At 46.8% G+C, this 27262-nt stretch overlaps 5 protein-coding genes across 9 annotated transcripts; 1 reads left to right on the forward strand and 4 right to left on the reverse strand.

Moving 5' to 3' along the window:
- Positions 1-189: 189 nt before the first annotated feature.
- On the reverse strand, positions 190-3898 carry CHMP4A (charged multivesicular body protein 4A). The gene is made up of 6 exons (XM_079701147.1): positions 3778-3898; positions 2184-2333; positions 1913-2090; positions 1231-1345; positions 930-1065; positions 190-504 (listed from the first exon to the last, which is right to left on the reverse strand). Exons 1-6 carry the CDS (start codon positions 3806-3808, stop codon positions 446-448), a joined length of 669 nt encoding a protein of 222 aa, XP_079557273.1. The 5' UTR covers positions 3809-3898; the 3' UTR covers positions 190-445.
- Positions 3899-4333: 435 nt separating this feature from the next.
- LOC307050207 (magnesium-dependent phosphatase 1) lies at positions 4334-5849 on the reverse strand. Its single transcript, XM_079700087.1, has 6 exons — positions 5708-5849; positions 5531-5591; positions 5347-5457; positions 4909-5016; positions 4726-4811; positions 4334-4544 (listed from the first exon to the last, which is right to left on the reverse strand). The coding sequence occupies exons 1-6, from the start codon at positions 5742-5744 to the stop codon at positions 4453-4455; spliced, it is 495 nt and encodes a 164-aa protein (XP_079556213.1). The 5' UTR covers positions 5745-5849; the 3' UTR covers positions 4334-4452.
- A 795-nt stretch (positions 5850-6644) lies between these two features.
- Positions 6645-16688, reverse strand: NEDD8 (NEDD8 ubiquitin like modifier). Its single transcript, XM_079700088.1, has 4 exons — positions 16590-16688; positions 7846-7893; positions 7595-7677; positions 6645-7008 (listed from the first exon to the last, which is right to left on the reverse strand). The coding sequence occupies exons 1-4, from the start codon at positions 16605-16607 to the stop codon at positions 6912-6914; spliced, it is 246 nt and encodes an 81-aa protein (XP_079556214.1). The 5' UTR covers positions 16608-16688; the 3' UTR covers positions 6645-6911.
- Positions 16689-17142: 454 nt separating this feature from the next.
- On the forward strand, positions 17143-25382 carry GMPR2 (guanosine monophosphate reductase 2). 4 transcript variants are annotated; one of them, XM_079699301.1, is made up of 11 exons: positions 17143-17205; positions 17585-17705; positions 17847-17966; positions 20521-20604; positions 20755-20928; positions 21750-21831; positions 21923-22029; positions 22215-22257; positions 22941-23100; positions 23276-23435; positions 25246-25382. In XM_079699301.1, the coding sequence occupies exons 2-11, from the start codon at positions 17619-17621 to the stop codon at positions 25249-25251; spliced, it is 1023 nt and encodes a 340-aa protein (XP_079555427.1). In that variant the 5' UTR covers positions 17143-17205; positions 17585-17618; the 3' UTR covers positions 25252-25382. The 4 variants fall into 4 exon arrangements, with proteins under 4 accessions (XP_079555427.1, XP_079555428.1, XP_079555429.1 ...); XM_079699302.1 differs by having other exon boundaries at positions 20755-20829; XM_079699303.1 differs by lacking the exon at positions 23276-23435 and having other exon boundaries at positions 25246-25380.
- Positions 24369-26764, reverse strand: TINF2 (TERF1 interacting nuclear factor 2; the record flags this gene model as incomplete). Of its 2 annotated transcripts, XM_079699297.1 has the most annotated exons (9): positions 24369-24595; positions 24731-24825; positions 24933-25000; positions 25086-25548; positions 25716-25812; positions 25917-26024; positions 26104-26205; positions 26326-26430; positions 26573-26764. In XM_079699297.1, 9 exons carry the CDS (start codon positions 26762-26764, stop codon positions 24491-24493), a joined length of 1335 nt encoding a protein of 444 aa, XP_079555423.1. In that variant the 3' UTR covers positions 24369-24490. The 2 variants fall into 2 exon arrangements, with proteins under 2 accessions (XP_079555423.1, XP_079555424.1); XM_079699298.1 differs by lacking the exon at positions 26326-26430.
- Positions 26765-27262: the final 498 nt, after the last annotated feature.

Consider the following 27262-nt stretch of genomic DNA (forward strand, 5'->3'; position numbering starts at 1 on the left):
AGGACACACCAGCTCGAGAGATGGAACAGTATCTGCCTGGAACATGGTAGGTTGAGATAACGGAAGCTCCCATTTCTCCTATGCTCCAACTCCCCCTCATTACTCTCATTACTACTCATTTCTTGAAACAAAGCTCCAAGGACCAGGAGACGAGTTTCAGTTGTAGACAAGGCAGTATAAGCACTAGGGTTCCATCCGCCCAACTTTATTGCGAACGAGGGCACTGTAACTGCTATCAAAGGGAGCCCAGGGGTTCCTCCTGCACCAAGATCCTTCTTCAGGGTTGAGCCAGGGATGGGAGGGCGACAGACCCTTTTCTCAGGCAGGGTCACACTACCACCCTCAGCAGGACCTCCCAACAAGGCCATGTTCCTTTAGCTTAGCACTTGGCACTTAAGGAAAAGAGAACAATGAAGGCAGCGTCAGGTAGACAAGCCCAGACTCATCAGGACACCCACTCAGCCAACTGCTTTAGTGCTTCTTCATCTTCATCCGTTTTGGGAGCTTTGGGGATAAGGACACCCAGAGAAAGAAAGAAGTGTTAAGGCCTCAGCAACTTCCAACCATCCCCTCCTATAACGCTCAGAGCCTGCGGAACGCTCTCTCCCAGCAAAGAACCTAAGGGTATGGTCTTGCTTGCTGGGCTGCTGCTAATTCCCACAGCACCTTTGTGCAAATCAGAAGCTGCCTCTTTCTCCGGGCATTTGCAGCCCTAAACCAGGGGACACAGTTTGCTGAGTGAAGCACAGGCCTGATTTCAGTCCTCATTCCCCTTCAGCCAGGTGCCCTTATGCAGTCAACAACCTGTGCAACTGTAGCAGCAACCCTCTCTGCCTGGATCCTTTCAGGCAGGATGGATGAGGAATAATTTTTCCCCATATCTATCCCACCCTCTCAAGTCCTTGAGATGACAGAACAGCCCTGGGTACCTGGCCCTGCAGGAAGATGTGTAGAGGGTACACTGGGCAGTGTGACTGGGGGTTCCTCCTCCTTGTCGCCCACATGTAACAACTCTCGGGCCAATTCCTCCTGCTCCAGCTCCTCTAGCTCCTCCAACAGTTCATCCTGGATATGGGATGACAAGATCACTCAAGACAAAGGAAAATTCTACTTCCAAAAACATACCACTTTTGGAGTTTTCCCCAAACCTGTCCCACAGTTCTCTTGGGCATTCCTTCTGGCTGGTCCCATGCCTTCTCCAATATTCCTTGACCCCTCACTCCCAATCACCTCATCCACGTCATCTCCAAATCCCACGGGTCGAGAAATGGCATCTGAGATCTGCTGGGCCACCTCCTGTTGTTCTGTGATGTCAGCCATCAGTTCATCCACCTTGTCAATGTCCCTGAGAACAAGATACATAGCCCAGAAATCAGGTGACAACCCTGACTTTTTCATCTCACATGAATGAAGACCCTCCTGCCTGTGGCTTCAGACTGACAAATCCATGGCTACTAGGTAAAAGAGATCCCTGGAAAAGTGTAAAGAGGCAAATCTGGGCTACGAAATGGCAAGAAGACACACTGGGGAGGAATGGTTGCACTCTCTTCTCTGAAGGATCTTTAAAAATGAGGAAAATTGGGAATTCCCTGGCAGTCCAGTGGTTAGGACTGGGCGTTTTCACTGCGGAGGGCCCGGGGTTCAATCCCTGGTCCGGGAACTAAGATCCCACAAGCCTGCAGTGCAGCCAAAAAGGGCACACAAAAAAAAGAGGAAAATCGTCTTTCCTCCCTAGAATGCCCCAGCCAGCAAAGAGATCACCTTGCAATAAGCAAGGAGGCTGACAGGGGTCTAGCCATCACAGGCAACTCTACTGTAAATTCACATCTGGAGAGGTTTTAAGATTCACGGTACAATATCAAGCTACTCTCCCCAGTGCCTGGGCCCCCTCCTCCCCTACCCCCGTACCCACATGTCCTGGTAGGCCTTCTTCATGCCTTGGGCAGCAAGCTCCATGGTACGAAGCACTTCTGCATTGGTGGTGGCATTCTCAATGGCCTCACGCTGAAACTCCAGGGTGGATAATGTCCCGTCCGTTTGTGCCAGCTGCTGTTCCAACCTTTTCTTCCTCCGCAAAGCCTGTAGGGCGGCTGATCCAGCCCACACCCTGAACATCAGAGCCAGAAGCCCTTGCTCCCCCCGCCCCGGGCCCTCCCTGGTGGTGCTTTTCCTTCCCCCATTACCTCTCTTATTCTTCGTCCCATGCTTCTTGGCAGTTTGTAGCTCCTGGTCAATCTTCTGTTCCAGAAATTCCTGTTTCTTGATCAGTATCTTCTCTGTCTCCTTCAGTTTCTGTATTGCCTCTTCAGGGGTTGGCCCCCTCTCCTTCTTCTCTGGAGTCCAATGGAGCAGCCCACATGTGTAAAGGGAAAATATTAGCCACCGATTACTGAGTGCATAGTATGTGCTAGGCACTTGCCCGGGTTATTGTTAATCCCCAAACAACTTCCTACGATGAATGTACTATCTCTACAAATGTGAAAACAGGCATGAAGACGTTAACATTTTGGTCTAAAATCACAATTACTACAGTAAGAGACTGCAAAGGAATTGAAATGTGACAGTATGATTTCCCAAGCCAATATTCTTTTGCTATTCCTAGTTACCTTTCAAGTGATTTCCAGTTGTTTTTTTAAATAGAATTTATTTTTTTAGAGCAGTTTTGGGTTCACAGCAAACTGAGTGAGTGGAAGGTACAAAGACTTCCCATATACCACCTGCACCCACACACGCATAACCTCCTCGTTACCGTGTTCCCCACCAGAGTTCAATCACTTTTTATAATTACTGTTCCACTTGCTATCCTAGGAGATACTCAAGGTCCTGATTCCACAGGATCAAACTGAACGAAGTAGGGAGGCTAGAGAAAAAATAATCTGATCTCAATTTCTCCCTTCATCTTCTGCACTTCTAACAGACTTATTAAAAAAAAAAATCTGAAGGCCCTAGCCTGCTTAATATCCTTCCATACTCTCCACTGCCTACAGGATAAAATCCAAAAAACTTTAAGACACACAGGGTCCTTCATGATCTGGCCCTCGTTTACCTCTCCATCCACGCTTTCCTCTTCCTCCAGCGCGCGCGCGCGCACACACACACACACACACACACACACTCACAGGGCAGCCAGAACTCCTTTTCCCTAAATATACCATACTTTTTCCTGCCTCTGTTTTGCACAGTTACCTCTTCCTGGAGAACCTCAACCCCCCATCTGGCATACTTCTAGCCTTCTGGATCACCACCCGCCGTGCCTGCTTCTTCCGCGCACCCCTGGTTTTTAGGAAAATCTCCATCACAGAGTCGCCACACTACGATGTAAATGCCAGATTTTGCTTGTTTAGGAAACTCTCCATCACGGAGTCGCCACACTACGCTGTAAATGCCAGACTTTGCTTGTCTTCCCGCACCACAGAGGAGCTCACGAGGGCTACCTTTCTTGGGTCACCTCAGATTGCCTCTGGCCCAGCATAAAGGAAGCACCAGTGTTTTGGAAAGGACTGAATGCCGACAGGCAGCAACTTGTCCCCCAGGCCTTCACAGCGGGAGCCAGCGCAGCTGCCACGCTCTCCACTCGCGCCCCCTCCCGGGCCTCGAGCTCTTCCCTCCGAGGGAAGGAAGGAAGGCAGCTGGAGCCAGGCGTCCTGACAAGGCGGCGCCTCCTGGCCCGGGAGAAGGCCTTGCTGGACCACCGGGGTTTTCAGGACAGCGTCTCCCGGCTCTTCCCCCGCCCCCTGCGGCCAGCACCTCCCGGGGACCAGTCTCGCCCGGGCTCACCCCTCCCGAAGAGGCGGCCGAGCCCACTCATCGCGACCCTCGCCTCTCCCGCCTCCGCCCTACGGCGTCCCGTACGCTTCCGCCTTGCTCCCGGGAGGTGCTGTGCTCATCACTCCAAGACCAGCCTCGGCCAATCCTTCCTTGGGGCACCGCGGCGACATCATCAACAAGCGCCAGCGAGACCACTATCACGTGCGACCCGACACACCAGCCGCAAACCCACGCGCTCCTCTTAAAGCGGCCGCTTCGTTTCCCACTATATAAAAAGGTCGCCTCATCCTCCCCACCCCAAAACAAAGTCTTTGCTTCCTGGAAGGAAATGTGCAGGGTAATGCACCCCACTACTTGGGGCCAGTGGAAGAGTTCTTCATGCCCTTGACAGAGCTCAGGAGAGGTGTGGGGATGGGGAGAGCATAAGGGGATCACAGTCTTGGGTTTGCCAGAAGTTTATACGGCAGAACCTGATGCAGTCTAATGCCTCACATACTGGTCTTGGCACCTCCGGATGGCCCACCCCGGGTCACACGCTAGAAAATTAGAAACAACACACACTGGGTAAGATCTCTTCTGCCACACACAAATACACTTTAATAATTTACAAATGCACCTGAAAATGCCCTCCTGATTTCCTTTCAGTTCTATGCCTCAAATGAGGCTCATCCACAGGACTGGACCTCAGAGTCCAGCTTGTGCCTTTGCAAATGTCTCTAATCCTTGAGTTAGGGTCTGAAGGCTCATTCCATTCTGGACATGAATGCTGGTAACACCTAGAAAGAAAGAAGCCACAATTTCATCAGGCCTTCAGGGCTCCCTATTATGACTCTCACCTTTTTGGGGTGTCACCTGCATGCAAACTATCCATCCTGTACGTATCTACCTAACCCCTTCCCTCTTAGGAACCCTTTCTCCTCACTCCCCAAATGGCTATCCTTGCCACTCAGTCAGTACCCAGTTTGCTGACATCTACAATATTCCGCTTTTCATCATCAAAGAAGATCATCTGGGAGAAAGGAACTCCAGTCTTCTGCTGCAACCTGTGCAAGACACGGCGAGGGTAACCACTCTGGCTTCTTAGCTCCTCCAGCCTCTCTGGTCTTCTGTCTCCCTCCTTCTCCCCTTATCTCAGCGTACCTCTCAAAGTGCGTGACCTTGCTGCCTGGATAGATCTCCCGATGAACAAAGTATCTGACAAGGTCAAAGAGCTCCAGTAGCTGGTTGGCCCCTTCAACCTCACCTGTCCTGCAAAAAGGTGTAGTAGATGGGATCAGGAGAGTGGAGGGCCAAGGCTGCAAGTGAAATTATGTGTAACCAGGGGGAAATCAACTTGCTGTTCTTCCGGGATGGGTAGGCATCCTCCGCCCTGATTCAATTCCATATCCTTCCTGTCTGACACAGGTGGCACTGAGCCAATGTTTATTAAACAAAATGCACAGGAGAGAGCACAATTCGAAAAATATACAAATACCTGCAAGTTTGCACCGCCTAAATTTTTGCAGCCAAGGGGTTACACGGGAAGTCTCCTCATGCATGCACCTCTCAGCATTAGACCGACTCAGTCGCCCTTCTTACCGTGAAGCGGCCGCGACGGGCACCCCCAAGCCCTGCAATCTTTCCAGGACCTCAGGCACCTGTGGGTACAGTCGGACGGCCTGGCCCCGCCTATCTCGTACAGTTCCATCACTGGAGAGGGCGAGAGTGTGCTCAGCTCCCGCGGGGTCCCGCCTGGCCCCAGGCCTCCCCAGCCCCGCCTCACCTGTTCTTGTGGAACGGGGGGTCTACGTGCGTGTCCACCCAGAACGGCCACAGCGTGTAATCTGTGAGAGAAAGGAGGGGGAGGTCTCAGGCTGGGCGGGCGCAGGGCCTTGAGAGCATCAAGTGGGGTTTGGAAAAAACTGTGCCCTACGAAACTCTTCCCAATCCAGCCCCTCACCTAGATCGAAGACTACGAGCTTCGGGAGCCGCGCCATGACCCGCGCCCGCAGGCTGCGCGCACGGAGGCGGGCCTTTCTGCCGCGGCTCCCAGGCCGCCCCGCGGGCCTTAGAGAAGCGGCGACTAGAGCGTCGCCAACCTGAGCTGGGAAGATCGGCCCCAAAACCTCGCAAGAGCGCCTTCTGGTGGTGGTGGTGGGGAGGACCGCAGCAAAGTGCCAATGCGACTACTCACAGGATCGCAATGGTCCTCAAGTCTCTCCAAGGGATATTCTTCCCTTGCTTCTCCACTCCACCCAGCCTCGACAGCTTCTACTGAACTAGACGAGACAAGGAAGGGAAGCCCTTTCTTCTGGCACCCGTCTCTCATTTTATCTCACCATCTGAGTCCTAAAGTGATCCATCATAGCTTGTCACTCCACACTCATCCTTTCTCCATATCAGCCACTCCACGGTACACAGCCTAGAGCCCTCAGCAATATTCCAGCCATGAAAGAATGCAGTGTCTGCTAAGCTCTTGATGCCTTTCTTGAACCAGGCCCAAATGTCCAGTAGGGTCACAATGGGAGAGAATTCACTCTCCTGGTTTCTACCACCCACATCAGTAGTATCTGACAGATATGTAACAACCAGTTTGGGGAGAAGAACTGATTTGTGTTGTTTGTCAATTTCTGTAAATATTCCTACCATGGCCAATTTCAAGCTACCAACATGAAGTCACTTAATATGGGGTTAGGAAAGATGCCAACAATTAGCTCTGGAGCGGGTTAAGACCTGGCTCCAGCACACCACTGAGTGTAGACTCTTAAGAGTCTGAGAACCCCTCTAAGGGCACATTCTCTTACACTGTCCTACTCCTTCAGCCTGGTGTAACTGAGTGTGCATTGGCCCATTTTGATTTCGGTCACGTTTGTGCAATAGAAGAAAGATTCCAGGAGGCCAGGAAATATTTTATTGACAACCAGGGACATAGCCATTAACAGAGGGAAGCACACAGGACTGCAAACTAAAACCCAATAGCCAGCAAGGGCCCTTTGGGCCAGGAACACTGCATCCTGGGGTCCTCACAGTCTCCCACCAACAGACACACAAGACTGGGCATCCAGGAGAGGGGGCAGTGGCTCTGGTGTCCCACAGTGTGAGAGTATACATGATTCCTCATAATGAGCGACAGGGCAAGGAGGTGAAATGGAGGGGGGTGTCCATCACTGCCTAAGACCACCTCCTCCTCTCAGAGCCAATACCAGGTGGAGGACTGAACCACCTAGTATCTTGTAATCAGCTGCTGTCTTCTCATCATTCCTGCAAGAAGAGGCAAAAAAAAAAGAAAAAAGGTATTAGAAATACCATCTAGAGCAAGGTTCTTAACCTGGGTTTCATGGATCTGTCTGGGGATCTATGAATGCAGATGAGAAAAAAATTACATCTTTATATTTTTACTAACCCCTAACTGAAATCTGACATTTCTTTCAGTTTTGAACACAGGCAAAAAACCCACAGGGGTATTATTAGCAATATGGGTAACCTGTTAACAACAAAAATTAGATAGTTTCCTATCATTTCACAACTGTTTGTAGGTATCTTGAAAATCTTTTAAAATTATAGTAGTTATTATATCCATCATTAGATCTTAATGAAGTACATATATCACAAACTTGCTTTTTTAGTAGTGTGATAAGTGTATTTTGATCCCATTAGTTTCTTTTGTAATTCCATGCATTTTATTTTATGTCTGCAAAAATCTAATTCTGAGAAGGGGTTCATAGCCTTCATCAAATTGCCAAAGGGTCTGAGACAACAAAAAAGAGGCAGGCCTGCTCCACCTCCAGTACTTGCATCTTCATCTTCACATAAGATGGCCACGCCCTCATTCCCATTCCAAACTTACATCTGTTTACCACTGTAGATGAGCCGCTGCTGCTGTGGGGGGATTCCTTCTTTCTCCTCCACACGCTCCTTGATTCGCTCCACCTTTAGGGGTACAAGTAGTCAGGGGTTTCTCAGGGGGAAGGACCGTGGAACGGGAAAGAACAAGAGCTATGCAGAGAGTATGAGAGCGGAAGGACTTAGTTCATCAGCATACCCAAGCAAGTGTACATGTAGGGAGATAGGCATGGAGAGGTATTGGGCGTACATTACCTTGTCTGTGGGTTCAATGTCAATCTCAATCTCCTTTCCGGTCAGCGTCTGAAACAGGCAAGGGTTTCATGAATCCTATAGCCCAATGTACAATTTGTCTCCTAGGTAAAACATCCTGGCCTAGTCTTGGGGGATCTACTACCTTCTGAGAAATGCACATTCTCAAAGCTGATTTGAAGTGTCAGAAATTTTGACCACACCCGATTTCAGACATTTTTAGGCTGTGAACAACTTTGATAGGGGAAGATTCTGTAAACCATTTGACCCTTTTAATCTCACAGGTCATCTCACCTCCCATTCCGCTAGAATCCAAGAGAATACCATAACTCCTTTCGATAAGACAGCAATGAGAATTGTCCTAAGGAAAGTATTCCTTTGAGAAGGACCTTGTCTTATGTACCAATGCTAGAAATTAACATTCATATAACTCAAAGAATTCTCAAGGACACTGGAGATCACCTCTGACCAACTTTTTTTTTTTTAATATTTATTTATTTGGTTGCGCCGGGTCTTAGTTGTGGCAGGAGGGCTCCTTAGTTGTGGCTCGAGGGCTCCTTAGTTGTGGCATGCAAACCCTTAGTTGCAGCATGCACGTGGGATCTAGTTCCCTGACCAGGGATTGAACCCAGGTCCCCTGCATTGGGAGCGCAGAGTCTTAACCACTGCACCACCAGGGAAATCCCTGACCAACTTTTTAAGTAATACTAGAATTCAACATTCTATTCTTCCATATCTTCTCCAGACTTCCACCTAAATCCTAAATTGCAGCTCTGGTCTTCTTGACTTCTTCTATAGGCAAAGGGCTGCTGATATCCAAACACAATAATTATACTCATTGTACACTTATAAATGTGCTTCATCCAATCTAATCTCCCATCGATCCTTGCTCTTCAAACTCCATCTGCACCAGTCTACAGTAATCCATAATTTAGGGGCATTTTCCTTGCTTCTACTGTTTTTCTTGTTGCCATGCCCTCTTCCGCTCTTTTGCAAACCTTCAAGGGACACTTTAAGATTGATGACTTGTCCCCAGTATACTTTAAGAGACATTACAGCTAGTTGTTTAAGTGTCAAACTCTGCAATTTATACTCCAGCTCCCTAAAGGACAGAGACTGTTCAATCTTCCTAATTTAAGCACAAAGCACAGTGTTTGACATAGAAGCAGTCAATAAATATTGGTGGAACAGCTAAATACACTGATGATCGTTATGATCACAGCCAACATTTACTGAACACTTTCCAAGAGTTAGAAACTACGCTGAGTGTCTTACATGCATCAATACATTTAATCCTTGCAAGTACTTATGAGATATGTACATAATACTATCATATTATATTCCTCAACTATAGTTGAGGAAAATGGGGTTTGGACAGGTTAAAAAGCATGCCTATGAAGTCAAAAGGAGAGTATGAATCCAAACACAAACTCTCTGGCCCCAGAACCTGAGCTTTCAGCTCTGTACTCAGTACTGCCCAAGTCTGGCTGATCTAGTATTGAGAACCAATGTACACTCCTGTGGTGGACTCACAAAATAATATATGGTTCCTACTTATGGTATTCACAAAGACCAGCATGAAGAAAGTACTTAGGATCTAATTTCTCAACCATGAGAATGGTTCACTACTAAGGATATTTCAAAAAATGCAGGAGTAACTCCTTTGGATTGACCTGTTTGGATGCAAAAGAATAAATTACAACAGTAATTTTCAAGTTTCCACCCCAACTCAAGCTGGTCTGTTTGAAAATTTTCAATTGTCTATGGTAAAATGAGAAAAATAATGACAACAATGAGATTTTCATGAAACTAAATGTTTTCAGGTGTTAAAATGTCCTTTTATGAATGACAGTGACAATATATGGTATTTTTTTAGGCTCCTTCCTGACAAAATGAAAAGTATGCAATTCCATGTTGTCCACAAATTATCTCAATTTATTGATCATAATACTTTAAATGCAAAGACTCTTTAACCAGATAATTCTATTTCTAGATAACTAACCTAAAGGAAAAACTTGAAATTTGAGTACGTATTCAAAGAGGAACATGTGAGGTTTACTGCAACACCTTTCATAAAAGCAAAACACAAGAAACAGCCTAATGCCTATTAATAGGTAAACTATTAAACTATGGTACACCCATAGAATGATGTATTTATTATGCAACAGTTTATACACTAACATGGAAAGATCTAGAGAATGTATGATTATGTATCATTTTCTATATGTAAATATATACATACATACATGCATAGAAGAAAGGATTAAAAGTATACCTATCTCCTAAAATTATGATTATCCTTGAGAAGGGGAGTAGGATTGGGGAGACCAAAGCTAACTCTCCCTTTATCTGTACTATTTAATAAAATATCTAATAAAAATATATTCCTTTATCATATGAATATTAATAAATATTCATTCTGATTTAATAATAACAATTTTTAAAGAGTACAAAAGACTCTAACAGAGAGCCTAGAACTGCCCTCCCAAGAGTCAGATGCTTGGGCTTTATGACATTTGAAAAAAATTATTGGTTTATAAAATCTAAAACTCTAGCACTGGTCCTTTGTTTCTGAGATCGACTATAGAAGTCTATGAATGTATTCAGAGAGCAATCTGGCATATGGTGTCCCAGCAATAACACTTCTGGGAAAATAATCCTCTGTCCAAAAATATACCTATGACAATGAATTGCAACTTTTTGAAACTGAAAAACTAGAAACACAATCTAAATATCACACAATTGAGGGTTAAATAAATTATGGTACAAACACAGGAGGAAAATCACACAGTTCTCAAACAATGTTTAGACTCACAGTATAATTCTTATTTTGTAACTAAATAAATAAACACACACACACATGTATTTATATGCTTTCAAAAAAGTTTGGAAGGATGTAGACAACAGTGCTTTTATCTTGAGTTGTGAGATTATGGGTGATTTAAATTATTTTCTTTGTGCTTTTTTGTACTTTCCATTTTTTAATACCATGAATACATTGGGATGAGAAAAAAATTTTAAAACAATGTCCTGATGAGAATATAAGGAAACCATTCTGTAAAGCAGCACTGTCCACTAGAGATAGAAACTTAGTGAAAGCCACATATACAATATTAAATATTCTAGTAGCCACATTTTTAAAAGGTGAAATTAATTTTAATATTCTGAAACCCAATATATTCAAATTATTCATATATTTTACATTCTTTTTTTTCTAACCAAATCTTCAAAATTCTGTGTGCATTTCACACTGACAGCACACCTCAATTCAGATGGTAAGTTATCATCTGAAATACTTGATCTGTATTTAAATTTCACAATTTACAGTTGAAAAAGTATGTTTACATTCCCAACTTGTTCCAAACAAGTTAAAAGGTTTTCCAACTACTGAATAAAGTTTCAGTTCTTATATTAACTTAAGTAAAATTAAATACAAATAAAATAATTGAATTGCTCAGTCTCACTAGCCACATTTCCAGTGGTCAATAGTGCACGTGGGCTAATGGCCACTGTACTGGACACTGCTCAAGCATCTCAGCTAATGTAGGAAGCAACAGTAAAATCAGAATATCCCCATTTTGTAACCTCCAATGAAATAATGGATTTAGGCAATGACTAACATCGCAGAAAGCAAAACAACCTGACAGAAATATATGTCACAATACCACCTATGAATTATTCTCACACATGAACAGACAAAAAGGACTAATCAAGCCTCTACATCTTATTACCAATTAACAGGAAATACAGAGGAAAGAAGAATATATTAAAAGACAGCATGGGGATGTAATCAGCAAAATCCAAACTATAGGAAACTCTATGGGACCAACCACCTAGATTATTCAACAAGAAAAAAATGGGGGAAATGGGGAATTACAGGTTTAAAGAGGCCTAAAATACTTATCAACCAACTACAATGCATGAATCTTAGTTGGATCCAGATTCAAACAAATTGTAAAAAACAAATGAGACAATGATACTGTGAAATCACTGTTGATTTTTTAGATGTAATAATTATGGTTATGTTAGTAAAAAAAGTTCTTTTTTACAGATAAATACCGAAACATACACAAATAATATACGCTACGCTATCTGGGACTTGCTCCTTAAAACATAAGGTAAGGAAAGTTGGTGAGTATAAATAAGATTGGCCATGAGATGATCGTTTTTGAAGCTTCATATAGGGCGCATTATTCCTTCTCTCTGCTGTTGTATATGTTTGAAATTGTCATAATTAAAATCATTTAAAACTGAACAATTTTAAAAGATATTCTTGATTTCAATTTTAAAAGATACTTTATTTTATTTTATTTTTTGTGGTACGTGGGCCTTTCACTGTTGTGGCCTCTCCCGTTGTGGAGCACAGGCTTCGGACACACAGGCTCAGCGACCATGGCTCACAGGCCCAGCCGCTCCGCAGCATGTGGGATCCTCACAGATCGGGGGCACGAACCCATGTCCCCTGCATCGGCAGGCAGACTCTCAACCACTGCGCCACCAGGGAAGCCCTAAAAGATATTTTAAAAGACCATGTCATACTGGATTTCTTCCCTCAAATCTGGTCATTGTGACCTGGGAATACATTCAATGCTATTCAACTAGTCTATGATGAACCTAAGCCTGACATTCTGCTATAAGCACTGTAGGGGATATAAAAGAAAGTAAGTGACCCAGCCCTTGCCAACAATCTCTTTCAAGTGAAGATTTACAACCAAGAGACACTGAGACATACAATTAATAGAACAAACCAGTATACAAGAAATGCCATACTGAATGTTATCGTCCAAAATACAAGGGGCAGTGACAAAGTGCTGTGGTGAGGGAAAATCAACAATGATTAATTTAAACCTGACTGAGATAACATTTCACACCCACTAAAATAGCTATAATAAAGATGGGTGCAGAGCAGCTGGAATGCTCACTCATTGCAGGTAGGGATGTAAAATGGTGCCATACTCTGGAGATCTGTTTGGCAGCATCTTTTAAAGTTATACATGACCCAGTAATTCCATTCCTAGGTATTTATCCAAAGGAAATGAAAACGTAAGTCCACAAAAAGACAATGTTCATATCATCATTTCTGGCTATTAGAAGCCTTCTTCATAATAGCCAGAAACTGGAAATAACCCAAACGTCCATCAACGGGAGAATGGATAAACAAATTGTGATATAGTCATCTAATGTAGTATTGCTAAGTAATGAGAAGGAGCTACAGACACAATAGACACATGCTGAGTGAAAGAAGCCAAACACAAAAATTATATATTCTATAATTCCATTATATGAAATTCTAAAACAAGCAAAACTAACCTATGGAACTTTCAGAGGGCAGGGGTGAAAATGTTCTAGATCTGTGGCTACATGGGGGTATACTGTTGTTAAAAACTCCTTGAACTTAACCCTTAAGAGTCTTGTGTTTTATTTTATGTTTAAAAGAGCATAAATGAGAAAACTGGGGCTTAGATAGTAAAGACAGGTGCCCAAAGTAATTTGCTAAGAGGAATCAATGCAGGATCTGAGGTTAGGGAATAATATGATGAAAAAGAAGGTTAAAGAAGACCTGTACACTATGATTTTGTACACCATATTTTGGTATAGATGCTAAACTTTATTATTATTTTTAAAAAATACATATACTGGGCTTCCCTGGTGGCGCAGTGGTTGAGAGTCCACCTGCCGATGCAGGGGACATGGGTTCGTGCCCCGGTCCGGGAAGATCCCACATGCCGCGGAGCAGCTGGGCCCATGAGCCATGGCCGCTGAGCCTGCGCGTCCGGAGCCTGTGCTCCACAACGGGAGAGGCCACAACAGTGAGAGGCCCGCATACCGCAAAATAAAAATAAATAAATAAAAATACATATACTTTATTTTTTTTAAAGAATTTTTTGATGTGGACCATTTTTTAAAGTCTTTATTGAATTTGTTACAATATTGTTTCTGTTTTATGTTTTGGGATCGAACCCACAACCCCTACACTGGAAGATGAAGTCTTAACCATTGGACCACCAGGGAAGTCCCTAGACTCTAAACTTTAGAGGGGAATGGCAGTAGGAAAATCTTGGAGGTATCCCAACAAGAGGTATTTCTCTGGAGGTATCACAGAGAAATAAAGATATAAGTTAATGAGACCCCAGACGAGAACAAGGGTAATGTGAATGGAAAGAAAATCAACAGAAAGATGTATCAAAAGAAAAATTAGGTTCTATAAGAGAACAATGATTTTAAAGAACTGGGTTCCAGGTAACTGGTAGATTGATGGGATCAATATATGAGATGAGTATTGGGAAGATGGCTTAAGACAGAAGATGATGTATTTAATTTTAGAAACACAGAGATGAGGTATCAAGAGAAGTTTTAAATTACGAGTGTGCCAACTAAAGGATGTCACTTGCCTCCTGGTTCTACAAGAATTAAGTCATTAGCCACTGCAGTCGCTGACCTTCAACCCAGCCTGAAAAGAGTTCAAGGTGGAGACCAGGAATGAGGCACATCAGGAATGTGCTCTGGGAAACTTAATAGAACAGGCCTTTAGATAGTTAGATATTTTCAGGAGAAAATTCTATGAACCCAAATTCTTGCATCTTCCCATACTTAGAAAAGCACTAAAACCATTAACTAAGATATCAGTTCCTCCTGACTAGCAGCAACCTTCTACCGAGATGTGTGCTTGATTACCCTTTGCCAAAATCACATACATGCTGACCTCCCCCACTTTCCTTTGGAGCAGTTCCTCAGTGCTATCTAAGAGGCTGTCTCCTGGGCTAAGGTCCTCAGTAAGTCCCCAAATAAAACTGAACTCACAGCTCTCATGTTGTGTGTTTTTCCTTCAGTCGACAAGGGATTCAGTTGTAAAAGATTGCAAAAAGAGATATGGAATAAGTTACCTACGTGGAGAACGACAGTGGAAGAATGAATAATTCACAAAGGAACCCTGCTAAAAACCCTATCATCTGTATAGTAGTTCACAGCTAACTAACTGCTTTATTTATTTAACATACAAAAATGTATTTAACATACAAAAAAGAAAGAGAAAGATGGACAGAGAAACCTATTTGAAGGTGGAAAGGAAAGTGTTTTGGGAAAGGAGCCTGACAGTTTTAGAGAAATACTAAATAAAAATGGATTCAAAGAAAGTAGAAACTTGCATACTCCTCAGACAAGCAGAAAGGCAGAATGTTAGAAATGCAGAATCTCGGGTTCCATCCCAGACCACTGAATTAGAATCAGCATTTTAACAAGATCCCCAGGTGATTCTTACACATTTTTAAGTTGAGAAGCCCATCTAGAATACAGTATTTTCTTAAACTGCAGGTCTCAACCCATCAGTGGGTTATGAAATCAACTTGGAATAGAATTCAAAATACCAGAGCATATCACACACGATTATTTTGTGTTTGTATGGGACCATGAGATAAAATTTTTTTGTGTAGGTTGAGATTTAAAAAAAGGTTTACAAAACATTGAACAAAAGTATAGTAATAACCTCTTCTTTGGACTAAGGGAGGACTAAGAGAAACTGAGGATCCATATGTATTGAAATGACATAAGCGTTCACTTGCTAATGTTTCTCAAGACTTTTTGGACAGTGACCCACACTAAGAAATACATATGAACTAATATCACATCCATGCATGTAATATACATACAAAGTAAAAACCAAAATTTCACAAACAATCCTCTTACCCAGAAGTATACCCTGATATTTCTATTTTTTTCTTTTTCTTGTTGCTTGTGACCCACGGACTTATTAAACTGATTTTACCACTAGTGACTATTTTATAGGTCATTACTCAAAATTTGAAAAACAATGACCTTCAACATGCTGCTTGGCCTCAATCCTTAGCTAAGATGGTGGTTCAGAAGGACTGAAGAGGTTAATGGCTATTATGCATGATAAATACACCAAGGAGCTGATGAAATAACGATAGACTTCCTTAGCAGTTTAAAAAAAAAAAGCTAAATTAACGTTGCGCTGCATCAATCGCTAGTTTTTGTCCCTCCCTCTTAAGGCACAAAGTAGGAAATAGCAGATAGGACTAATGAGGGTTGGAAATTGGTGAAGAACCACGGGAGGCAGGATGGAGATGAAGGAAACACTGCTAGTACCAAGAACTAGGGCACTGATAACTAACCTGCCTCAGTCAAGGAAGTGAGGCTGGTCCAGGATGCTGGCTCAGAAAGGCAGGTGCTAACTGAACACGCTCCCAGCTTTGTTTCCTGAAGGCCGGCTGAGATACTACACCTTGGCGACAACTAGCAAAAGCTCACAGTCTAGTTCCTGGGAGGCCCCGGTTCCCTAGGCTAACGTTTTTGTGCTGTACTCGGAGTAGCCTACGTTAGGGGCTGGGAGAAGCAGGTAACTTGGTAATGAACGATGGAGAACAGAGCTTATTCCAAGAATCCGAGAGAGGGGGGTGGCCAAGATGCTGCTAGGCCTTCTCTATGACCGCGGGGGTTCGAACACAGCGAGACCCCGGACAAAGGCGGCCTCCTTCTGGGTCAAGAAACGGTCCCGGAATGAAAGCAGGCACAGCACAGATCCCGGGGTCGTCGGGCTGGGCCAGCCCCTGCTCTCGAAGCCCTTCTGGGCACCCCCCCTACATCCCATCATCCCTCGCGCGGAGCCCCGAGGCTGTCAGCCCCCTCCAGGCTCGGGAAAGGCGTGGTTTTCCTTCCCGGCTTCTCCCTTAAGGCACAGTGGCCAGCCCAGTACCACTGCGTCTTGGCAAGTCTGGAAGTGCTCCCACCTTCACTTTAATTAGCATCTTCTTCCCAGTTTGGGGCTGCACACAAATTGCTGCTTCTACCGCTGCGATCACCGCTGCAGCTCTCCAGCACTCAGCCTGTGGGAGTCACTTCTGCTTCCGGGTCACTGCCTGGCTCCACCCCCACCCCCCCACCCCCGCTCCCCCCGCTTCTTTCCACGGGGTTCCGGAAAGGCTCAGGAACGCCTCCGCGTTTCGTTTCTGTGGCGTCGTAAAAAAAAAAAAAAAAAGAAGGAAAGGAGGCGGCCAGCCTAGTTACAGCAGAGATGACGCCTCTGCAATTCTGAGAGTCCCTAGCGAGCCGGGGCTAGGATAAAGCAGGGGCGGAACGAACTACTCCTCCCATCATGCCAGGGGGCAGCTCCGCGCGTGCCACCCTGGGAGTTATAGTTCCCTGCCCCTCAGATCCAGCGGCATCCTCAGTGTGTGAACTCTGTTACCCAGAAGGCCTCCAGCACCGAAGCTGGAATTCCTCGGTTACTCTTTCTCTCCGGCGGAACCTGTTAGCGCTGCCCACGAGGCTCAGCGGGGCTGTGCGAGGTTAGTGGCTAATCAAGAGGGGCTTCGGTCAACTGCCACCTGGCCACGGCGACAAGAAGTGAGTACCCCTATTCCGGAAGCTGGTTATGGGATCCCACCACTCCTCACTCCCAAATCTGCCTCTTATCCCCAACTGCTCTTTGCAGGGTCGGGAGAAAGAAGAGTAGTGGGGTAAGGAACGCACCATTTAGGATCATTCACGACTCCACCCCAATTCTTCTCCCCAACGAATAGTACCTGGGTTGAAGACACCGAGAGTAAGTGAAACCACACGGGTCTGAGGTGACGGTCTTCAGGGACTACGCATCGATCAATGCCCTGACCTTCCACAATTTAAGCGAGGAGAGAGATGAGCCCTGCCGCCAGCCCTAGCAGAACATTAAGTTCTAAGGGAAAATTGGCTCAGCTACCGCCTCCTGACTTTTCCTACCTTCCAGCCCTCAGATTCGCTGCTACCCTGAGGTGTCTGCCATGCCTCACATCGACAACGACGTCAAACTGGACTTCAAGGATGTCCTGTTGAGGCCCAAACGCAGTACCCTTAAGTCTCGAAGTGAGGTGAGCCTGCTTCTCTAGTTGCTCTTTCTTGATCCCAAGCTCCTGGAGGGCCAGGACTGGGAAAGATTCCTGGCTTTTGCCCTGCTGCAATACTTGTTTTTTGGATAAATGAAATGCTTAGTTTCCTGTTCATATCTGCAGGTGGATCTCACAAGATCCTTTTCATTTCGGAACTCAAAGCAGATGTACACTGGGATCCCCATCATTGCAGCCAATATGGATACCGTAGGCACTTTTGAGATGGCCAAGGTTCTCTGTAAGGTAGGACTTCCCTCATACCCCTTTCCTCATGGTGTCCAGTTTTGTGGGCTGACTGCAGAGGTATCTGCATCCCCACCCCCATCCCAGGTCAACTCTGGCAGTTAACAGTCTGGCAGTTAACAGGATGCTCAATTTCTGTTTTCTGCAGTAGTACTAAGGCCCCTTTATCTGATAACTTTAAAGGGCCATCTGAGTTAATGAGATTTAAAGCTAAATTTTGCCCCCATTTTAACAGAACTTTCCCTTTTCTCCTGTCCAGCAGTTTATACATCCTGCCAGCTTTTCCCACCACCCAGATCACCCTCTCCAAATCAGCTGCATCCCTTTTTTTTAATGTGAAATCTCCCTATATATATTTTTTACATCTTTATTGGAGTATAATTGCTTTACAATGGTGTGTTAGTTTCTGCTTTATAACAAAGTGAATCAGTTATACATATACATATGTTCCCGTATCTCTTCCCTCTTGCGTCTCCCTCCCTCCCACCCTCCCTATCCCACCTCTCCAGGCACCTGCATCCCTCTTTACACTATTGTTAGGATACTCAGCATTCACTATTTTTTTTTTTTTTTTTTTTCTTTTTTTTTTTTTTTTTTTGCGGTACGCGGGCCTCTCACTGTTGTGGCCTCTCCCGTTGAAGAGCACAGGCTCTGGACGCGCAGGCTCAGCAGCCATGGCTCACGGGCCCAGCCGCTCCACGGCATGTGGGATCTTCCCGGACCGGGGCACGAACCCGTGTCCCCTGCATCGGCAGGCGGACTCTCAACCACTGCGCCACCAGGGAAGCCCAGCATTCACTATTTTAGTCCAGAAACTAGATATAGTTTGAGCATTCAAAAATTCCTAACTAGAAGATCCTAGAGAGAAGAAGTTTATTTTCTTTCCTGCCTGTTTTTTTGTTTTTAATCTTCCTCTTCTTTAAGTCCTAGGTTCCTGGGTGTTTCTGGGATGTGCCCAAAATGGAATGTGTTTTTCTTATATACAGGTTATTGCTTATTTTCAAAATGGAAGCTGCTGCTCCTTTCAGTAATATTACCTACCTCTATATTTGTAGCTGAGAAGGTAGATAGTTTGGGCATCCTGAGGACATATGCACTCTTCTGGTTAATCCAGGCAGCCCTGGTTGATGGATTCTGCTGCTGCTTGTGGCTCTGTCAGCCTTAAGGACTTCATCTCCTTTTCTCTATTTTTGATTGCTGTAAGTCTTTGTGGAATGTCTGCTGTCATATCTCTGAGGTTCATAGTTATGCAGCTTTAGTACTGTATTACTATTGCCATTTACCAACTGCTTAGGAATCCCACTGTTGCCCGTTGTCCACCTGGCCTGTCCAATAGAGTTAAGGAATGGTGAATCTGACTTCAGTGTTAACAAATGTCCTATAATGTATGGACCTTGCCGGGACTGTCTTGATGCTTTATGTTGAGACTGGCTTTTCATTACTGCTGAGTGTGAAGAAATCAGATTTGAGAGATACAGCCCAGTCTCAGTAATAATTAAAAGGTTGGATGCAAGCAAGGATCTTTTTCTAGATCTCTAGCTTGGTATGTAATTGGATATGCTCATCATGCCACCCTATACCAGTATATCTCCAAGGTCTGCTGACCTCCTAAAGTGATTTTTTCTATTAGCATGTTGATGGCAGAGTGTTGCTGAGAAAGCACAGTTCAGTACCAGTGTTAGCTAGGTAGTGTTGATGATCTCTGAGTATTACAGCATTTGCACTTCCTTACTGCTGGCTGATGCTTGACCCCCTTGGGTCTCTCGTCTGTTGCAAGATTTGTGCTGTCTTATTTGCATGTCTGCACTTTTAAATCACAAACACCAGCATTCACAAGTGGCCTCTGAATGCCTTTCTCAAAGTATTGGGATGTTGTTTGCAATTTGTTGAGCTAGGAAATACAAGTCTGATGAGTCATTATATCCTTGAACTTGGTTGACTGAAATAGACTGGATGAGATAGACTTTTCAGGTTGGTCCATGTCTCAAGAAAATTTGTCCTTTAGCGGAGATGGAGAAAGGGTAGCACCTTATTGACTGTTAACCTTAAGGCCTTAACTCTTGTAATTTTGTGAGCATTTAGGCTCACTGAATTACTGCTAGCAAATGGACCAGAAGATACTGAAAGTAGGTTAGCTCCGTACTAGGTTATCGTAGGAGGAGGGGCTGAGTCCATGCAGGCAGACACTGGCTCCGTCCAGCCTCTTCATGGCTCTTTCTTGTCTACTGCTTGTCCCACTGCACCAACAGCTTGTCCTTGTCACCTTTTAACTCAGAAGCGCTGTACGTGCTGGCAGGTGAAATCCAATCCAGGTGACTTTAGTACTTTGGTGGGAGTGTGGGGCAAGTACTAGCTTATGGGGAAAAGCCCGACTGCATTTGTAGAGAGAATAATGGTGGAACTGAGGTTCGAGCTCAACCACTGACTTCTTCCAGTTGCTCTTTCCAGACTTCAGTCCTTTTGTCCCTCAGATAGGATAATATAAAGGTCTATTTTTAGAAAAAGAGACTCTTAACGAAGTTCCCTCCTTTTTGATGGCTCTTTCTTCTCCCAGTTCTCCCTCTTCACTGCTGTCCATAAACACTACAGCCTCAAGCAGTGGAAAGAGTTTGCTAGCCGGAATCCTGACTGTCTTGAGGTAACACTGGTCCTCCCCTGATCCATTCCTTAGCCCGGTCTTCCAGGAATCTTTGTTTGGCTTCCTGGGGACCAACCCTTACCTCCCCACCCCTGTTGGCTAACCAACCAGGTCGTTTCTTACATGCTAATGGCCCTGTTTCTCTCACAGCATCTGGCTGCCAGCTCAGGCACAAGCTCTGCTGACTTTGAGCAGCTGGGACAGATCCTGGATGCTATCCCCCAGGTGAAATATATATGCCTGGACGTGGCCAATGGCTACTCTGAACACTTTGTTGAATTTGTAAAGGATGTGCGGAAGCGCTTCCCTGAACACACCATCATGGTATGTCTCTATTACCCTGTAGTGGGTCCATTCCTCTCCTTCCTCCACTCTTTCCCGCCACACCATTTTGTTACACCAGTTCCTTTCTCCTCTGCTGCCTTTCCTAGTCCGCTTAATCATGTCACTGGGTGATGATCCATGGTTCCATGCTTTAAATGTTTGTGTACTGGCCAGTGCTGTCTTCTCCGAACCTTGATACCTAGTCTTTGTAAATCCAGTGCCCGACATCACTCACTAAACCACAATGGAACATTTCTGCATCGTACATACCTCTGGTACATACACACCTGCCCAAAGGTATGGAGAGATACTGCAGTCATATTGAAGGGGTTGCATGAAATGTTGTTTTATTTTGTTTACAAGCTCAGGGGAGTTAGGACAAGGCCTCACTTTCTTGGCAGCATTGAGGGGTGTCTCTGTTCTGTCCATCAAAAGCAAATACAATTGTGTAGATGGGTATTTAGCCGACATGACCATGTCCTCCCCCTTTCCCTGAAGCCACAGAGGTTTCATGACATAACAGCTTAAGCAAAGGATGTGTTTGGGTCTTTTGGAGGGGAGGGGGAGATAAATCTACTGTAAATCAGATGTGAGCTTGTTCCAGTTGGACCCCCGCTTTACCCTAGTACAACAGTGACACTGGCCACTCACCCCCTTACCTCAGCTTGGAAAGCAGGGTCCTTTGAAGTGACTGGTCTAAAAGCCCTCAGAGGCCCCAAATAGAGGGAACCGAGGTACTCTTCTTTGTAATAATGCTGGAAGCACACAATCGGCTCTCTTTCTGACCCTAAGAATGCTCTGTTTTGATGGTTCTGTCCCAGGCAGGGAATGTGGTAACAGGAGAGATGGTGGAAGAGCTGATTCTCTCTGGGGCTGACATCATCAAAGTGGGAATTGGACCAGGTAAGCCGGTTCACTGGGGGCCACTGGCCACCTCTTCAGTGGCAGACACCTGTGGAGAACTTGCCTTTCATCCTTGTCACGTTCTTCTCAGGCTCCGTGTGTACCACCCGGAAGAAGACCGGAGTGGGGTATCCACAGCTGAGTGCAGTGATGGAGTGTGCAGATGCTGCCCATGGCCTCAAAGGCCACATCATTTCCGTAAGGCCAAGAGCAGGGTAGGGTATGAGGCTGCCAGACATCTGGGTTCTCTGCTAGGTCTGGAGGCTCTGGTAGAGGTGGATCAGGACTCCTGGGTTCCTGTCAGCTTTGAGGTGGGCCACTGGGACCTCCTAGAGGGCTTGGGGCATCCATGCTCTCTCTTCACAGTGCTCCTTACTTTGCAGGATGGAGGCTGCAACTGTCCCGGGGATGTGGCCAAGGCTTTCGGTAAGGAGGGCACAGAAGGAGGATCCTGTAGAAGAGGATGAGTCACCTCTGAGGGTCTAGGATCAGGCTAGGGAAGTCTAAGAAAGCTGTTCAGATTCTTTTATAATATGACTAGTGACCCAGAAGCCTGTGGTGTCATCTGGGGCAAACCAGCAGGGGAAATCCTGAGACTCTGATGTGGACTCTCCTAATGTAGGCCAGGGCCATCTGCATCATCCCCTGGACTGCGGGATACTGCAGATGCCGAGCCCCACCCTGGACCCATGCCATCTGGCTCTGGGGAGTGGGGCTACAGATCTGCACTTTCCCAGCTTCCTAGGTGATCCTTGTTCACACTGAAGTTGGAGAGCTTTGCTCTTGGGACACTTGAAGTGAGTCTTGTCCGGCTGGGCAGAGCAAAAAGAGGTGACCAGAAGGTGGCGAAAGCAGCAAAAAGGAGAGAGCAGAAGCCAGGCAGGGTATCTCCAGAGGCTCTATTTTAAATTATTGCAAAGTCCACTGAGAAACAGAAGCCAGGGCAGAGTAGGCCTGTGCACTGGGTTGTGGGCCAGCTAGGGAAACAAAACCAGGAGGATGCCGGAATCATTGGCAGGCTTGAGAATTTTGTGTGAGTTGCTTCTGAGGGTGACCATGTTGGCACCTGGGCCAGATTCATCTCTTTCCCCTCCTCTTGGCGCTGGCAGGGGCAGGGGCTGACTTCGTGATGCTGGGCGGCATGCTGGCTGGGCACAGCGAGTCAGGTGGCGAGCTCATCGAGAGGGATGGCAGGAAGTACAAGCTCTTCTATGGCATGAGTTCTGAAATGGCCATGAAGAAGTATGCCGGGGGCGTGGCTGAGTACAGGTAGGTGTGGAGGCCAGAAGCTGAGGGTTCTTGGAAAGCGTGACTTCCCAAGTAAGGTGGTGGCAGAACTTGGAAGAAAAGTGATGAGCAGGGACTAAATACTAGAGATTGGGGAAGAGTCATTGGGCTTAAGAAATCCAGACAGAAAAGGTAAGAAAGCTTCTCCTCTTCTAAGGGCCTCAGAGGGAAAGACAGTGGAGGTGCCCTTTAAAGGGGATGTGGAACATACTATCCGAGACATTCTTGGAGGCATCCGCTCCACCTGTACCTACGTGGGAGCAGCTAAGCTGAAGGAGCTGAGCCGGAGAACTACCTTCATCCGTGTCACCCAGCAGGTGAATCCGATCTTCAGTGACAAGAGCTAGACCTGAGCAGTTCTACCGTCCCAGGGCGCCAGCACCCACCACAGGGCTCCTCAGTGGGCCTCTCTCCCATCCCAGCTACTAGGGCTATTGCTTGGTCATTTCCTATCCTCTACCTCCTGAGGGCTCCTGCAGTATTCTGTACTTTATCTGCACGTGCAAAATGCCCAGGGCGCCCACTGGGGAGGAAACAAGGCAGGCAGGCTGAGAAATAAAGTTAAGATAATCAAATGGGAATCTGGGGACCCAGAATCCTGAAGATTATTAAAAGGAAAAGATCCTGACTCATACATAAGTGTTTTATATGGCCTTGGTCTGGAAGAGGTAGGCTTTTAGAATCATGTTTTGTTAATCAGATTCATTAAATAGATCTCTGAATATCTACAAAGCTCAGAAGTGTTTATGTATTTTAAATACCTCAATAAAGAGAGGTCCCAATGGCTTTGAGATTCTGGGGATTTCTGCACAAGGCTGGCATCTGGGTGCTGCTGCAGGGCAAGTGGAGGAGTTGGCACTGACCCAGTGGAGTCAAGGACAGTGAGTGCCCTTCCCATGAAGCATCTCCATTCTAGTGCCACCACCCCCAGGTAACCTGGCAGCGTGAAAATTTACAAGTATATTCTGGCATCAGACCACACACACAGTATTTTTAGAATAGCAAAAGGAAATTTCTCTTCCAGGCTCTCAGCCCTGGTAACCCTTTTGGGCATGTCTGAACAACACTCTCCAAGGGAAGTAAAATGGCAAAGGGATCCCCTTCCAGCCCTGGAGAGGCCGGTTCTGTTTCTAAGGAATGACCTACACTGACCTTATAGAAGCCTTAATTCCCCTCCCTCAAACGAAGACAGTGTTTTAACAAATCTAATTATTAAATATTACAAAGTAACTTCAGCAATATAGTCAGGCAACCCAAGCATGGACTTCCACTTTATTCCCCCTAAACTGCGTGAGAGCTGAGGAGGAAGGAGACAGGCAGAGTGCCGTGGGCATTCCAGTCTCATCACAGCAGTCTAGAACTGTCTGTCTGGTTAGGAAGAGGGACACACACCACTGGAGCCAGAAGTGGGGAGATATTCACAGAAGGTGGGGATCAGGGTGTCAAACTTTGTCTTCTCATAGTTTTCCAGAGAGTCCTGCGGAGAAGGGAGCAGGGAGATCCTATCATCATTGAAACATGCCCTGTGCCCTCCATATCCTGCATCATATGGCTTTCTGTCTTGTTCTGCCCGCCCATCCCCTTCCCCAGCTTTCCATTCCTTCCTACTCACCCTTCCTTCCCTCTGGCTATTTTCTTCCTCCTCCTCGGAGTCCAAAACCAGGTCCCCTATAGTAATGTCAGAGCTGCACAGGGATGGAGGACGCACTGCAGGGAGGAAACCAGAGTCCAAGTACTCTTCTCAGTGAACACAGGACCTCAAGAGTCCCCAAGAGAGGAGGCTGTCTGATCTGGTCCTGACTCAGGATACCTACCTGACTTCCTGGCCCTAGGAGGCGATAATGACAATCTCAGGGGTTCCATGGGGCAATCCAAGCAGTTCCTAGGGTGGGAGCAAGCAAGACAGGGTGAAAGGAAAGCAGGCAGGGCATGTGCTGCTAGTAGGGAGAAGCAAGTGTTCTACTCACTCCTTTTGCTCTGAGGCAGACAAGTCAATTGGGTTCTCCTTCAGAGCCCTTCCTCCCAGGGTCTTGGATGGACTCCTAGACTTGCCAGTTGAGGCTGCTCTGGTGCCCACAGCACCTGCTGGATCTGCTGTGTGTGTCCCATGTTCTTCCCTGTTCCCAGGCTTAGATATGACCTGCGTTGGTGAACCCAGATTCCTGAAGGGGAACAGCATGACTGTGGGGCGCTCCTTATGGCCTCTGCTAGTGGATGCCCACTGGGACTGGATTCTTCGCCGGCCTAGAGGGGCCAGATTGAAATGGTGGCCAGTCAAAGGTTCCGGGTGCTTCCTTGAGGCTGGACCCTGAGGAAGGTGTGGGCCAGGCTGGGCTTTTGGCAGAGGGTCGTGGAGTGCTGGTCTTGGTTGCTGAGGAGGACTCTGCTCCATGGGCTCTGTCACGTTCATCGAATCAGTAGCAAAGCACTCTGAAGAAGAAAATAAATCTCTTTAAAAAGGCAATATAGTAACACATGGACTCAGTCTGGTTTCTTACGCCTCAGGCCCGTGTAACCCTTCCAACAGGCTGCCTCAAAAGGTCACAAGCTAAACACTCCACCCCCAAATTCTTAGTTCTCCTAGATGGTCCTGGTACCTGGAAGTGGCCACCCCATGTCCACACCATATTGGCTCAAGACATAAGAAGAAGTGATAGAAACTCCAGGCTGCATCCAACTCAGCACATCCTGAAGCTGTGGGCAGGGAGAGAGGCATGAAGACCACAGGCCTTGATAGAACTCCACCCCCTACCCCCCACCCCAGCATTCTGCCCTTATGTGTTTTGCCCTAGCAAAACCTGCTGTGCCTGCAGTGTAGGCAGTGCTTTTTCCAGCTGATACAGGTATTCAAAAAACAGCTTTTCCATGGCAGCCAGAAAAAGTTCCCCGTACTCTTGTTCAAGTTCCTGCAGGAGGAAAAGAAGCAGGTCAGAAGAGGACTAGAGAGAACAGCTACACCATAGCTTCCAAAGCAGCCAGTCCCACCTGTAGCTTCGAAGCCAAATCAACAGAGGCTTCTGCCAGCTGCTTCACCTGCTGGCAAAAGGTTTCCTGAGCCTCTGAGATCTTCCTCAGATCCTGCTTTGTCTGTTGAGGGTAAGAAAGGCAAACAAGTTAGGGGCACCAGAATCCAGTGACGGGGAGGAGGAGCAACTTTGTTGCACCGCGTGTTAACTGGGGGTAGGGCTTGCTCCAGGAACGACTCACGGCTTTGGGGTCCCGCACTGCAGGTCCAGACTCTGGGAAGTGTTGATGCAGGGCATTCAGAACCTGGGCCCAAGGCCGGCCCTGCAGGATCAGCTCCACCACGAGCTGTGAAGGGTGCTGAGCTCAGAATCCCCACGTCTGGGCAAGCTGCCCTTTTCCAACCGGTTCCACCCCCAAGCAGTCGGCCCAGGACAGGTCCTCGCATCCCGTCCCTTTCCCCTCTACCGGGTCCTACTGACTCCAATACCTTGGCCTTTAGGCCCATACACAGGCGTTCATGGTGCCGGTACCGAACCAAGCCGGGGGCAGCAGCGCGCAGGGATCGCAGAAACTCCAATACTCGCGGAAAATGCTCCACGCAGCGTCCGCGCACGACTTGCCAGCAGGCAGCGGCTGCGAAGCGAAGAGCGGCGGGACCGGCCCCCGGGGGCGTGGCCATGGCCGGCGGGCCCCAACCCAGGAGCCGTACCTTTGGGTTCCTACCTCTGGCAAGGCTTCCCGACTCCTCCTAGGGGCGGGGTTTCCGGTGGCCCTCACAGGCTCGGCTATTTCGGTCTGCGCCGGATAGTTCGCGATCCGAGACTGCGCCCTCCCATGGGCCACCGGAATCCCGGGTTTTTCTCCAACTCGGGCTGGAGCCTGAATGGAGAAGCTGGCCAGCTCCACTGGCAACAGGTCGTTCTGCCTTAAACGCCGCCGTCGTCTCGAACCCAAAGGCTACTTCGATTCCGGCTCCGCGACCAGTTTCCCTGCCCGGGAGAAGGGTGGTAGTGGAGAACCAATGGGCCGTCAGACAGGGGAGACGTCACGGCGCGTCATAAGGCCGCGCCCCGGCAGATCCGGCGGCGCTGCCGGTCCCCGCCCCCGCTGCCCTGCACTTCCGACGGCTGCTGGGCAGCGGGGACCGGGGACCGGGGACCTGCCCCGCCTCCGGCCC

The sequence above is a fragment of the Hyperoodon ampullatus genome, assembly GCF_949752795.1.
Source record: "Hyperoodon ampullatus genome assembly, chromosome: 3".
Taxonomy (NCBI): Eukaryota; Metazoa; Chordata; class Mammalia; order Artiodactyla; family Ziphiidae; genus Hyperoodon; species Hyperoodon ampullatus.

What these genes read in the sequence shown, in the direction of transcription:
- NEDD8 (XM_079700088.1), bottom strand. An exon ending in ACATTGAACCCACAGACAAG is followed by an intron (nt 7,678 to 7,845) that starts GTAATGTACGCC and finishes GTACCCCTAAAG; the next exon opens with GTGGAGCGAATCAAGGAGCG. An exon ending in ATCTACAGTGGTAAACAGAT is followed by an intron (nt 7,009 to 7,594) that starts GTAAGTTTGGAA and finishes CTCTTCTTGCAG; the next exon opens with GAATGATGAGAAGACAGCAG.
- LOC307050207 (XM_079700087.1), bottom strand. Translation starts at nt 5,744, where the DNA reads ATGGCGCGGCTCCCGAAGCTCGTAGTCTTCGATCTAG. An exon ending in GCTCGTAGTCTTCGATCTAG is followed by an intron (nt 5,592 to 5,707) that starts GTGAGGGGCTGG and finishes TTTCTCTCACAG; the next exon opens with ATTACACGCTGTGGCCGTTC. An exon ending in CCCGTCGCGGCCGCTTCACG is followed by an intron (nt 5,017 to 5,346) that starts GTAAGAAGGGCG and finishes ACCTTTTTGCAG; the next exon opens with GACAGGTGAGGTTGAAGGGG.
- CHMP4A (XM_079701147.1), bottom strand. Translation starts at nt 3,808, where the DNA reads ATGAGTGGGCTCGGCCGCCTCTTCGGGAGGG. An exon ending in CGGCCGCCTCTTCGGGAGGG is followed by an intron (nt 2,334 to 3,777) that starts GTGAGCCCGGGC and finishes ATTGGACTCCAG; the next exon opens with AGAAGAAGGAGAGGGGGCCA. An exon ending in AAGAAGGCCTACCAGGACAT is followed by an intron (nt 1,346 to 1,912) that starts GTGGGTACGGGG and finishes TCTTGTTCTCAG; the next exon opens with GGACATTGACAAGGTGGATG.
- GMPR2 (XM_079699300.1), top strand. Translation starts at nt 17,619, where the DNA reads ATGCCTCACATCGACAACGACGTCAAACTGGACTTCAAGGATGTCCTG. An exon ending in CCCTTAAGTCTCGAAGTGAG is followed by an intron (nt 17,706 to 17,846) that starts GTGAGCCTGCTT and finishes TCATATCTGCAG; the next exon opens with GTGGATCTCACAAGATCCTT. An exon ending in CAAAGTGGGAATTGGACCAG is followed by an intron (nt 21,832 to 21,922) that starts GTAAGCCGGTTC and finishes CGTTCTTCTCAG; the next exon opens with GCTCCGTGTGTACCACCCGG.